Source organism: Oncorhynchus nerka, linkage group LG9a (assembly GCF_034236695.1).
Source record: "Oncorhynchus nerka isolate Pitt River linkage group LG9a, Oner_Uvic_2.0, whole genome shotgun sequence".
Lineage (NCBI taxonomy): Eukaryota > Metazoa > Chordata > Actinopteri > Salmoniformes > Salmonidae > Oncorhynchus > Oncorhynchus nerka.
This window is the reverse complement of record NC_088404.1, coordinates 46,331,762-46,344,472: the sequence shown is the minus strand read 5'-3', so window position 1 is coordinate 46,344,472 and position 12,711 is coordinate 46,331,762. Positions and strand designations below refer to the sequence as shown.

The following is a 12,711-nucleotide window of genomic DNA, read 5'->3' as shown; positions in this document are numbered from 1 at the left end:
GTAGGTATCATTAAAGTGACTGTGCATATATGATGAACAGAGAGTAGCAGAAGCGTAAAAAGAGGGGTTGGCGGGTGGTGGGACACAATGCATATAGCCCGGTTAGCCAATGTGCGGTAGCACTGGTTGGTCGGGCCAATTTAGGTAGTATGTACATGAATGTATAGTTAAAGTGACTATGCATATAATATAAACAGAGAGTAGCAGCAGCGTAAAAGAGGGGTTGGGGTGGGGCACATAATGCAAATAGTCCGGGTAACCATTTGGTTACCTGTTCAGGAGTCTTATGTCTTGGGGGTAAAAACTGTTGAGAAGCCTTTTTGTCCTAGACACTTGTCAGTTGGTCCGCGCATGCTTTGACTACACGTCCTGGTAATCCATCTGGCCCCGCGGCTTTGTGAATGTTGACCTGTTTAAAGGTCTTGCTCACATCGGCTACCGAGAGCATTATCACACAGTCATCCAGAACAGCTGGTGCTCTCATGCATGCTTCAGTGTTGCTTGCCTCGAAGCGAGCATAAAAGGCATTTAGCTCGTCTGGTAGGCTCACGTCACTGGGCAGCTCGCATCTGGGTTTCCCTTTGTAGACCGTAATAGTTTTCAAGCCCTGCCACATCCAACGAGCGTCAGAGCCGGTGTAATAGGATTCAATCTTAATCCTTTATTGATGCTTTGCTTGTTTGATGGTTCGTCTGAGCGCCTAGCGGGATTTCTTATAGGTGTCCGGATTAGTGTCCCGCTCCTTGAAAGTGGCAGCACTAGCCTTTAGCTCAATGCAGATGTTGCCTGTAATCCATGGCTTCTGTTTCGGATATGTATGAACAGTCACTGTGGGGACGACGTCGTCGATGCACTTATTGATGAAGCCGATGACAGATGGTATACTCCTCAATGCCATTGGATGAATCCCTGAATATATTCCAGTCTGTGCTAGCAAAATAGTCCTGTAGCGTAGCATCTGTGTCATCTGACCACTTCCGTATTGTGCAAATGGTACTTCCTGCTTTAGTTGTTGCTTGTAAGCAGGAATCAGGAGGATAGAATGATGGTCAGATTTGCCAAATGGAGGGCGAGGGACAGTTTTGAATGCGTCTCTGTGTGTGGAGTTCATTGCTGCATAGAGTTAGAGTCTGTGTAGAGTTTCTTTTCCTCTGGTTGCACATGTGACATGCTGGTAAAAATTTGGTAAAACTGATTTAAGTTTGCCTGCATTGAAGCCCCCGGCCACTAGGAGCACCACTTCCGGGTGAGCATTTTCTTGTTTGCTTATGGCCTTATAGAGTTGGTTGAGCGCGGTCTTAGTGTCAGCATCGGTCTGTGGTGGTAAATAGACGGCTATGAATAATATAGATGAGAACTCTCTTGGTAGATAGTGTGGTCTACAGCTTATCATAAGGTACTCTACCTTAGGCGAACAATACCTTGAGTCTTCTTTAATATTAGAAATCACACACCAGCTGTCTTACCAGACGTAGTTCTCTGTTCTGCCGGTGCATTGAAAATCCCTCTAGCTCTATATTATCCGTGTCGTTGTTCAGCCACGACTCTGTGAAACATAAGATATTGCACTTCTTAATGTCCCATTGGTAGGATAATCGTAATTATAGGTCATCAATTTTATTTTCCAATGATTGCATGTTAGCAAGTAGAATTGACAGTGGGAGTTGACTCGCTCGCCTACGGATTCCCAAAAGGCAGCCCGATCTGCGTGCTCTTGTCCTCTTGTCTTTTCTTCACGCAAATGACTGGGATCTGGTGCCGGGAGAGCAGTATATCCTTCTTGTTGGATTCTCATGTTATTTATGTTAGTGCAGGATGAGTTGAACACAGTGGACTTCCTACTACGGCACACCGCCTCAGTGCTAACAGCATACATCTGGTTCATAGGCACATGATTACTGCATAGAATAGCTGTTGGATCAGCAGAGGCATTCAGGGCAGTTAGAGGGACATAAATTAGACTGCTTACATTGTGTCTAACCACGCCCCTGGTATAATGTATATTTTCTAGAGCATTATGATGACTCAGCGACACAATGGTAGGGATTAACTGAGCTGGGCTTGGGTCATTGATAAGTCATTGTCTCAACGCAGCCTTATAATTCTGTGAAAGGATCCAGGTACTCAAATTATTTGGGTGGATCCCATCCTCCTTATAAAATGTGTTTTGTTTCCAGAAGGAATCGAAATTGTCAACAAAAGTTACACCCATTGAGCTGCAATAATCACTTAGCCAGTTGTGAAGGGAACGAATCCTGCTAAAGCGTTCAATGCCACGATTCAGAGAGGACACAGGGCCAGATATGATGGGTCTTTTATTAGTGTCTAGCAGAGATGCAATCAGCTCTTTGAAACCCAGTTTCAACTGTTCAGAGCTGCCCTTCATAACATCATTAAAACCCACATGGACTATGATAGAATCAATGTCCCAGTCCTGACGTAGTACATTCGGGAGCAGCTTCGCTTAGTAAAGCTCCGGGATAGGACATTGTTTTTGCACCAGGAACAGTTTGATTTCTAACCATGGGTTATGATATGTGTGCCACATTTGTGCGTCTGCAACTTTCTCATTCGTCATTACTCACATTTAATTCAGGATGATCATACTTCATCGTGTGTGACATGCTGAAGCCTGCCTCGTTGCCGATGCACTTGAATGGTGAATGGAAAGCCCGCTTCAATTACCAGTTGAGAAATAAAAATAGTAGCTATTTTTAATCGTGGCCATCGAAACCGTTAACACGCGATTGCATTTAGAATTGATGCGCCGTGATTGGGCTAATATAAGCACGTTTCGCTCCAGCAGCAACGAACCAGCTGTTTGATGAACTATTAGCAGCAGCTCTCGCTCCACAACGACTCTTATTTCAATCAATGAATAGGCTAAAAGGGCATTTTTGCAATGGGATTTTTCTTCTCCCGGACAATTGGCCGGTGCCAATTTGATTTTAACGGCCAAAATATTACTGGCTAACGGAAGCCCTGACACACACATACACACACACTAATGTGAGGATAATGTGTGTTTTAGTGTATTAAATATTACTGGCTAACGGAAGCCCTGACACACACATACACACACACTAATGTGAGGATAATGTGTGTTTTAGTGTATTCTGGTCATGGTAGGTTTCAGGGGGATGGTACTTCGGCCAGGACAGCTGGGTCTCTGTGTGTTATAGACCAGGTTAGTTCCATCAATGGCTGCCTGCTCAATGCCCTGCCTGATCACAATGGCTAGACTGGTTGCCTGGGCCAGTGGCTCATTGCAGTCAGTCAAATTGAAATAAATTAACTGCCTACCCTGACGGCAGGGTAATTGTTCATATGGAAATTGGATTTACGTTTTCACACAAGCTTCCCTAAGCACTTTTAAAACAATTTCACTCAGATGGGTAGGAGGAGACAGGCTCATGCATTTTTCCCTCTCCCTGACTGGAAGAAAGAACAAAGAGCTCTCGGCGGCGTGTAATGCACCTGACGGAGACATTTGTTTCCGCCGCCGCCGCTCCTTGTGCGCCGCTAAACCCACTTTGTCATTTTGCCTGTAACTCGCTTTAACACCCTCGCACTGAGACACGCGGAGACAGACAGACACACAGGGCCAGATAGGCAATTGGGCGTTAACCCCTCTCTCACCCCCGGCCCCTAGGGTCGGGCCACTAATTTAATGGCGGTTCACTTTTATCAGCAACGTAACACTAAGAAAGGCTTTAATATAAAGACGTCACTGTCAGGAACGGCATCTGCTGAACAGTGAAAGAGGGAGGACAGGAGCGCTAATATGAGAAATGCTGAATATGAATGCGGGCTGCCGCCTTATGGGGTGATATCCTATTATGTTTGCGATGGAGGGAGGGTCTGTTATTTCTTTATTGATATCTCACTATCTGTTTAATGAGAGTGAGGTCTGAGAGCAGCACTCGTGCTGGGTTTGAAGATCGGTGTCCGTGACTCACTGTCTTGCGTCTCAAATGGCACCCTACTCCCTACAAAGTGCACTACTTTTGACCGGGACCCATAGTGCTCTAAATATGTAACAAGGTGCCCATTTGGGACGCATCAGACGTCTGTCTGTTCAGCATAGTGGAGATGTAATCAGCGGACACTTACTTCCTCCTGCAGGCGGCCTGGCCGGGGTGTTATCCTAGTGGTGGGGATGTGGGTGGGTGGGGGGGTCCTCGTCTGTGCCAGAGAGGATGATGGGTAGGGTACTGTAGACCTCTGTTCTGCTGCGGACACCCAATGGCAGTCTGGAAAAAGGTATCCGGGCGGCAGGAAAGGATTCCTCTGTCAGCGTTTCAAGCTGTGTGTGTGTGTGTGTGTGTGTATATGTGTTCATTCGAGTGTGTTCATGGCCTGCTCACACCTGCCATTTTTCAATTATATTTAATTTTCCTCTTCTGGGAGATGCTTTTCCTGTGCGGGCATGTCCTGACGTATTAGAGGAGGAAGGGTGGTGATGTGGAGAAGAGATGGTAGGCAGCCAGAAGCGTGAGGGCTATCCAGTTAACAGGCAGCAGGACACACCCTGTCTTTGCCCTGCTTTTCAGGCCTGTACAAGTAGCTCCCCTAGAAAAATGTCCCTTTCTCTCTCCTTGCCCTTACACTAGTATTTCCAAACTTTGCAGACAAGCCTGTGAAGTTAAGGCAGCCGGTAGCGCTTACCATGAAGCAATGATGAGAGATTGGCACATCTAGTTAATAATTTTCTCTCCTCGAGGTAAGTCGTCTCTCTCCTGCACTGGGAGAGAGACGATCAGGGCCGAGGCTTTCTCGGGAGCGTCTCACTTTCCAGATGTGCCTGCTTCGTTAGCGCCTCGTTCGTTTCATTATTATTTATCCCCGGCCATTGGAGGCTTCATTAGCTGCAGGCTTACGCAGCGCGCTGAGTGACCCACTAATTTCAGCAGCTTTTTATTTTCTTTAGAATGGCTCAGCCTCTGTAGGAGAGACTTTCCCTGCCTTCATATCCCATACAGAGGCATAGAGAGAGTGAGAGAGAGAGAGAGAGAGAGAGAGAGGCTTCTTCAGAGTAGAGAAAAGCCGGGACAGCCCAGGGACAAAGGGGCCACCTCCACCTGTGTCATTACCACTGTGAGTCTGACTGTTCCTCTGAAGCTCTTTGAAGCCTCCTTAACTCTAGTGTTCTGGATTAAGCCCATGAAAAAAGGATGAAGAGTGATAGAGAGGAGAGGAGACATCCTAGGAGAGAATGAGCTCCTTTGAAAAAGAGTGCAAATTTGTTTAACAGCAGATTTTTTTTATATATATATATATATATAGGGAGTGAGAGATTTGCATGAATAGGCGAAATAAATAGTCTTTGATGTAATGGAAGTAAGTCAAGCTGAGTTTCCTGTTACCCAAGTGAATGCTTCCTGACAATTCTACCAACTATTGTAGCCTCGTCTACATCCTAGTTTGGGAAAGCTGCTTCGAACAGTCTGTTTGATCATGCACTGTTCATAGGCAGTGGACCTAAGTCGGGATATGCTAGGCGAGAGAAAGCAGCCAGTGACATTTTGAAAACCCATATATTATTTCTTTGTGTGAAGGATTTGCAACAGGAAGTTGGATTGCTAGACTGACAGCGGATTATAGATGTCGAGTAAAGAATATGAATGGATGAGAAATGGAATGTCCTCTTTTCTATGAGTGATTATAACTGGCAGGGTCACGATCGGAATTGCAGTTTTAAAACCACATTTTAAGAAGTCATAGCTCTTATTCTAGACTAAACGAAGGCAGAATAACCTTAACAAAGTAACCGAACGTTGGATAAGTCTTTTGCCCGGTCTACACAATGAACACATCATGAAGGCATCTATAGTTGATTTCTTTATAGGAAAGCTACCCGTTATGTTACATTGGCTTTTTGCCTTTAGTGAGAGGCCATTGGTATTGGTCCTAAGTAACCCTGTAAAAAGTGAATCATTTCATCGGAGAGTAGGCGCATGCTAGCCTAGTACATGAACACGTTGGTGAATCACTATGGCTGTGTTTACACAAGCAGCCCAATTCTCATCCTTCTTTGACTAATTGGTCTTTTGACCAATCAGATCCGTTTTTTTGCCAATAATTGGTTCAAAAGATCCAAATCGGGCTGCCTGTGTAAATGCAGCCTGTTTTGTCGGTGTTAAGAGACCAGGGAGATTTTCAGCCAAACACCATCCTGCTATCCTCTAAAGAAGACTAACCAAACACTCCTGATGGGAGTGAGTGTGTTTATAACGCAGTTTCAATTGGAATGAAATTGTTTAAGGGTATGAATTAAAAAGAGCAGATAAGTTGACCTAGAGAAATGGGGCTCCGAAAGGAATGAGGTTGTGAAATGAAAAAAAGCTCAATAAAATCAAGGAATAGGGGAGGATGGACACTTTCATGAAAATGGGGGTAGGAGCTTAAATTAACTGGGCCCTGAGGGCAAATGTCTAATCAGTCCTCTCCTCACTTAGTACTCTGAGGGAAGGCAGGTTAACATAATAAAACACTGATTCACAGCCAGGCACAGGCTGCCTTCCTTCTTCCCGGGAAGCTTCATCAGGGATTTTCAATTTGACGAGTGTGGCTATGGGCTTAACTGCCTAGGTGAAATGAGCAGAACCATATCTATCTGTGTGTGTGTGTGTGTGTGTGTGTGTGTGTGTGTGTGTGTGTGTGTGTGTGAGTGTGTGTGTGTTTGGGCGTGTGTGTGTGTGTGTTTGGGCGTGTGTGTGTGTGGAGGTGCGTGCGTGGATAATGTTTGTGCGTGTGACTGTGCATGGGCGTATAGGTGTGTATTTGTGTGTGAGAACAATAGTCACAGAGGTGGGCCATTGCAGATTCACCCACCTGCAGCTCGACATTAACCACAGCGGTGGGCAATCAGCAGCGTGGGAGGTGGGTGTCTTTGCCACCTGCTGTTTGGAAGTGTGCGGCTGTTTTTGTGTATCAAATGGTGCCGTGTGATCATATCCCTCCATTTAACAAAGAGACCTGCTTCCTGCACATATTGCATTTCCTCTAAAAACAGCAGAGAAGGAACATGGTGGATTTCTGCCCTGCTCTGTCGACTGCCATTGTTTGATTTCAAACTACGGCTCTGCGATCTAGTTCTTGGCCATATTCTAACTGGAAGTAACTGAACTGGAACACGGACGGGGATCGTTGAGCGAGGAGGCTTTTCAGATTGACCTGCTTCTAGATGTCCTTTGACGTGCATTACATTCAGGGGTTTCCCTCCCTCCCGACCCCAACCTCATGACTGAGGACCCTCTGGGCCGACCCATGTCATCATAACACCTGCTTGTTCGCTGTGCCACGATGCAGTACCTCTAAACTCACCGTTATGCTGCTCTCAAATGTGATGCCTTACGTCAGTGGATCCCAATTGCGATCCTCGTGTACCCCTAACTGTACACGTTGTTACTGTGGCCCCGGACAAGCACACCTGATTCAACTTGTCAACTAACCATCAAGCCCTCAAGGAGTTGAATCTGGTGAGTTCATCCGGGGCAACAACAACATCCTGTGCTGTTGGAGGTACTGGAGGACCGGAGTTGGGAACCGCTGCTTTAGGTGATATGATGCCGTTACAGCATTTCAACCGATGAAACCGGTGTGTATCACCACTTACCCCTCTCCTCTCTCTCTCTCTCTCTCTCTCTCCTCTCATCCAGAGATGGCGAGCTGGGTCCAGGCCGCTCCTCTCCTCCCCCTGCTCCTCCTGTTCTGCCTGTCTGCAGCCGGGGGCCCGCTGCAGGAGGAGGCGGTCCTGGACTTCCCCTCCAAAACGGCCATCAACAGCGTGGTGCAGGACCCTCGGAGCGGCCGCGTCTACCTGGGCGCCGTCAACACCATCTACCAGCTGGACGCAGCGCTGCGCGAGGAGGCCCGCGCCGAGACGGGCCCCAGGGAGGACGCCCGCACCTGCACCCCGCCCGTCTCGGCCTGCCAGGACACCAAGCCCAGCCCTAACGTCAACAAGCTGCTGCTGGTGCACCCGGCCAACGGCTCGCTCATCGTCTGTGGCTCCCGGTACCGGGGTATCTGCTCCCTCCTCAACCTGACCAACGTGGAGCAGCAGCTGTACTACAGCGACTCGAAGGGCGAGAGGACCTACGTGGCTAGTATCGAGGACGGGGTGGCCGTGGTGGGCGTCATGTCTACATACGTTAAGGACGGCAACGCCTTCAATGTGTTCCTGGTGGGGAAGGGCTACGGCAGCCTGGACAGCTCCAAGCTCATCAGCACCCGCATCCTCCAGGACTACCGCGACTGGGTGGTGTTCGAGAGCATCGTCGAGGCGTCCACCGTGCAGGCCACGCCCTTCGTGCCCAAGTACCTGCACGACTTCCGCCACGCCTTCAAAGAGGAGGGCTTTGTTACTTCCTGTTCTCCAGGACCATGGGAAGCACCGATAACAAGAACTTCACCTTCGTGTCTCGGCTGTGTGAGGACGACCCTCACTACTACTCTTACACAGAGCTGCAGCTCAACTGTGGCCCGGGGAACAGGTACAACAAGGTGCAGGCAGCCTATGTGGCGTCCCCAGGTAAAGAGCTGGCCCGGGGGATGACAGAGTCGGGCCAGTATGGTCAAGTACTCCCCTGGCACAAGGTGTTGTTCATGGTGGCCAGTCCCTACGATGACAGCGCTGACTCGGCCCTGTGCATGTACCCTCTAAAGGCCATCAACGAGAGGCTGGTGGACCTCATCAGCGCCTGCTACAGCGACTCGGGCAAGATCGCCGGCACCCCAGCCGTGGACATCCCCTACTCCTCCAAAACAGACGAGTTCTGCACCTCCCGCATTGATGTAAGTAGCGCAGCCTTTGTCATCCACTTCAAACGGCGCGTCAGAAGAGGAGAAAGAGAGTCAGTGATTTGAAACCATTTTTTTCTTCTCTCCCTTTAATCAATAATGCAAAGATATGACACGTTCGGGTTGGATTTCAGGCCTTTGTGTTCAGGGGTAGAGGGGGGGGGGTTGGTCTGAAGGGATCCTGCAGGCTGTATCAGTCATCTCTTTCCCTTGATAGATGGCTTTAAAAAGCCAATCTGCAGTTGAATAATAACAACGTGGACACCCCACCTCTGTTTTAGTAAAAAGCCTGGGGAAATGTAACCATTCTCAGATGCACAGAGCTGTGGATGTCAGGTCTGACCGGCCACCATGTAAAAACAAAAAAGAGATTTACATTTGCAATGTTTTCAAACATTGGAGTTAAACGAGCTTATATGTTGGGTTCCGATGGGGTACGACAGTTGAACTAAGCTCACGAGGCATTTATAAGTTATATTCTTCAAGAATCAATGGATACATCATTCATTTATAATTTATACGTCCCAAAAAATATGTGGCAACCGCAGATTGCCCCGCTAAGGGACCTAGTATATCTCCTATCTCTTCTCCCCCCCCCCTGCAGATTACCCCGCTAAGGGACCTAATATATCTCCTATCTTTCCCCCCCCCCCCCCCTGCAGAAAGACACGCTGAACAACTTTAAGTGTGGGGCGGACTTCCTTCCAGCTCCGCTGGCCAGTAAGCCAGAGTTTGCCCTGCAGGCAGAGGTGGTCATCACCAGGACGAGCATACTGACCGCTGTGGCCGTCGCCGTGGAGAACGACCACACCATCGCTTTCCTGGGGAACAGCCTGGGAGAGGTGTACAAGGTAAGGAGAGGATGCGACGGAACAGGACGTGTGGTGTGGAAGAGGGGCGTTCTGGGAGGTGTACAAGATGTGGTGCTGGGGGAGATGTAGGGGAGCCATACAAGGTAAAGGGGCTACGGGCGGATGCTATGATAGAGGGAGTTGCTGGTGGACAGATTATTTTGTTGTTTGTGCTGTGCCCCATTGAATGAGCCCAGCGTGTGTTGAGAAGCAGCCTAGTGTGGGTTCATTGTTGACAGGTGTTTGTCTGTTTCTGCCTGGCAGGTGCATCTGACCACCAACCCAGAGGTGTACAGCAGAGGACCAGGGGACACCACGGGGGAACGAGTCAACAAAAACCTCTTCTTCGATGCCAGCCACAGCCACCTGTATATCACCACCGAGAAAAAGGTACAGTGCTCCATTACCGTTCTGTACAGTCCTCCATTACCGTTCTGTACAGTCCTCCATTACCGTTCTGTACAGTCCTCCATTACCGTTCTGTACAGTCCTCCATTACCGTTCTGTACAGTCCTCCATTACCATTCTATACAGTCCTCCATTACCGTTCTGTACAGTCCTCCATTACCGTTCTGTACAGTCCTCCATTACCGTTCTGTACAGTCCTCCATTACCGTTCTGTACAGTCCTCCATTACCGTTCTGTACAGTCCTCCATTACCGTTCTGTACAGTCCTCCATTACCGTTCTATACAGTCCTCCATTACCGTTCTGTACAGTCCTCCATTACCGTTCTGTACAGTCCTCCATTATCGTTATGTACAGTCCTCCATTACCGTTCTATACAGTCCTCCATTACTGTTCTGTACAGTCCTCCATTACCGTTCTGTACAGTCCTCCATTACCGTTCTGTACAGTCCTCCATTACCGTTCTGTACAGTCCTCCATTACCGTTCTGTACAGTCCTCCATCACTGTTCTGTACAGTCATCCATTACCGTTCTGTACAGTCATCCATTACCGTTCTGTACAGTCCTCCATTACCGTCCGGAAACAGTGCTCCATTACCACTCTATACAGTCCTCCATTACCGTCCGGAAACAGTGCTCCATTACAGTTTTGTACAGTGCTCCATTACCGTTCTGTACAGTGCTCCATTACCGTTCTGTACAGTCCTCCATTACCATTCTGTACAGTCCTCCATTACCGTTCTGTACAGTCCTCCAGGAAGTTCTGTACCGACCTCCATTACCATTCTGTACAGTCCTCCATTACCGTTCTGTACAGTGCTCCATTACCGTTCTGTACAGTCCTCCAGGAAGTTCTGTACCGACCTCCATTACCATTCTGTACAGTCCTCCATTACCGTTCTGTACAGTGCTCCATTCGTTCTGTACAGTGCTCCATTACCGTTCTGTACAGTCCTCCATTACCATTCTGTACAGTCCTCCATTACCGTTCTGTACAGTCCTCCAGGAAGTTCTGTACCGACCTCCATTACCATTCTGTACAGTCCTCCATTACCGTTCTGTACAGTCCTCCATTACCGTTCTGTACAGTCCTCCAGGAAGTTATGTACCGACCTCCATTACCATTCTGTACAGTCCTCCATTACCGTTCTGTACAGTGCTCCATTATCGTTCTGTACAGTCCTCCAGGAAGTTCTGTACAGACCTCCATTACCATTCTGTACAGTTCTCCATTACCATTCTGTACAGTCCTCCATTACCATTCTGTGTACAGTGCTCCATTACCGTTCTGTACAGTCCTCCAGGAAGTTCTGTACCGACCTCCATTACCATTCTGTACAGTCCTCCATTACCGTTCTGTACAGTGCTCCATTACCGTTCTGTACAGTCCTCCAGGAAGTTACTCCATTACCATTCTGTATAGTCCTCCATTACCGTTCTGTACAGTGCTCCAGGAAGTTCTGTACAGTGCTCCATTACCATTCTGTACAGTCCTCCATTACCGTTCTGTACAGTCCTCCATTACCGTTCTGTACAGTCCTCCATTACCGTTCTGTACAGTCCTCCATTACCGTTCTGTACAGTCCTCCATTACCGTTCTGTACAGTCCTCCATTACCATTCTATACAGTCCTCCATTACCGTTCTGTACAGTCCTCCATTACCGTTCTGTACAGTCCTCCATTACCGTTCTGTACAGTCCTCCATTACCGTTCTGTACAGTCCTCCATTACCGTTCTGTACAGTCCTCCATTACCGTTCTGTACAGTCCTCCATTACCGTTCTATACAGTCCTCCATTACCGTTCTGTACAGTCCTCCATTACCGTTCTGTACAGTCCTCCATTACCGTTATGTACAGTCCTCCATTACCGTTCTATACAGTCCTCCATTACTGTTCTGTACAGTCCTCCATTACCGTTCTGTACAGTCCTCCATTACCGTTCTGTACAGTCCTCCATTACCGTTCTGTACAGTCCTCCATTACCGTTCTGTACAGTCCTCCATCACTGTTCTGTACAGTCATCCATTACCGTTCTGTACAGTCATCCATTACCATTCTGTATAGTCCTCCATTACCGTTCTGTACAGTCCTCCATTACCACTCTATACAGTCCTCCATTACCGTCCGGAAACAGTGCTCCATTACAGTTTTGTACAGTGCTCCATTACCGTTCTGTACAGTGCTCCATTACCGTTCTGTACAGTCCTCCATTACCATTCTGTACAGTCCTCCATTACCGTTCTGTACAGTCCTCCAGGAAGTTCTGTACCGACCTCCATTACCATTCTGTACAGTCCTCCATTACCGTTCTGTACAGTGCTCCATTACCGTTCTGTACAGTCCTCCAGGAAGTTCTGTACCGACCTCCATTACCATTCTGTACAGTCCTCCATTACCGTTCTGTACAGTGCTCCATTACCGTTCTGTACAGTGCTCCATTACCGTTCTGTACAGTCCTCCATTACCGTTCTGTACAGTCCTCCATTACCGTTCTGTACAGTCCTCCAGGAAGTTCTGTACCGACCTCCATTACCATTCTGTACAGTCCTCCATTACCGTTCTGTACAGTGCTCCATTACCGTTCTGTACAGTCCTCCAGGAAGTTATGTACCGACCTCCATTACCATTCTGTACAGTCCTCCATT

The 12,711-nt window shown here is 48.0% G+C and overlaps 1 protein-coding gene across 1 annotated transcript in view; it reads left to right on the top strand.

The window, feature by feature from the left end:
* Positions 1-12,711, top strand: part of plxnb2b (plexin b2b) — a 182,807-nt gene that overhangs the window by 124,015 nt on the left and 46,081 nt on the right. Inside the window, 4 exon segments of the mRNA XM_029668355.2 lie at positions 7,662-8,363; positions 8,366-8,799; positions 9,468-9,656; positions 9,921-10,046. Of these exon segments, the coding sequence (XP_029524215.2) occupies positions 7,664-8,363; positions 8,366-8,799; positions 9,468-9,656; positions 9,921-10,046 (1,449 nt within the window). The 5' untranslated portion in view covers positions 7,662-7,663.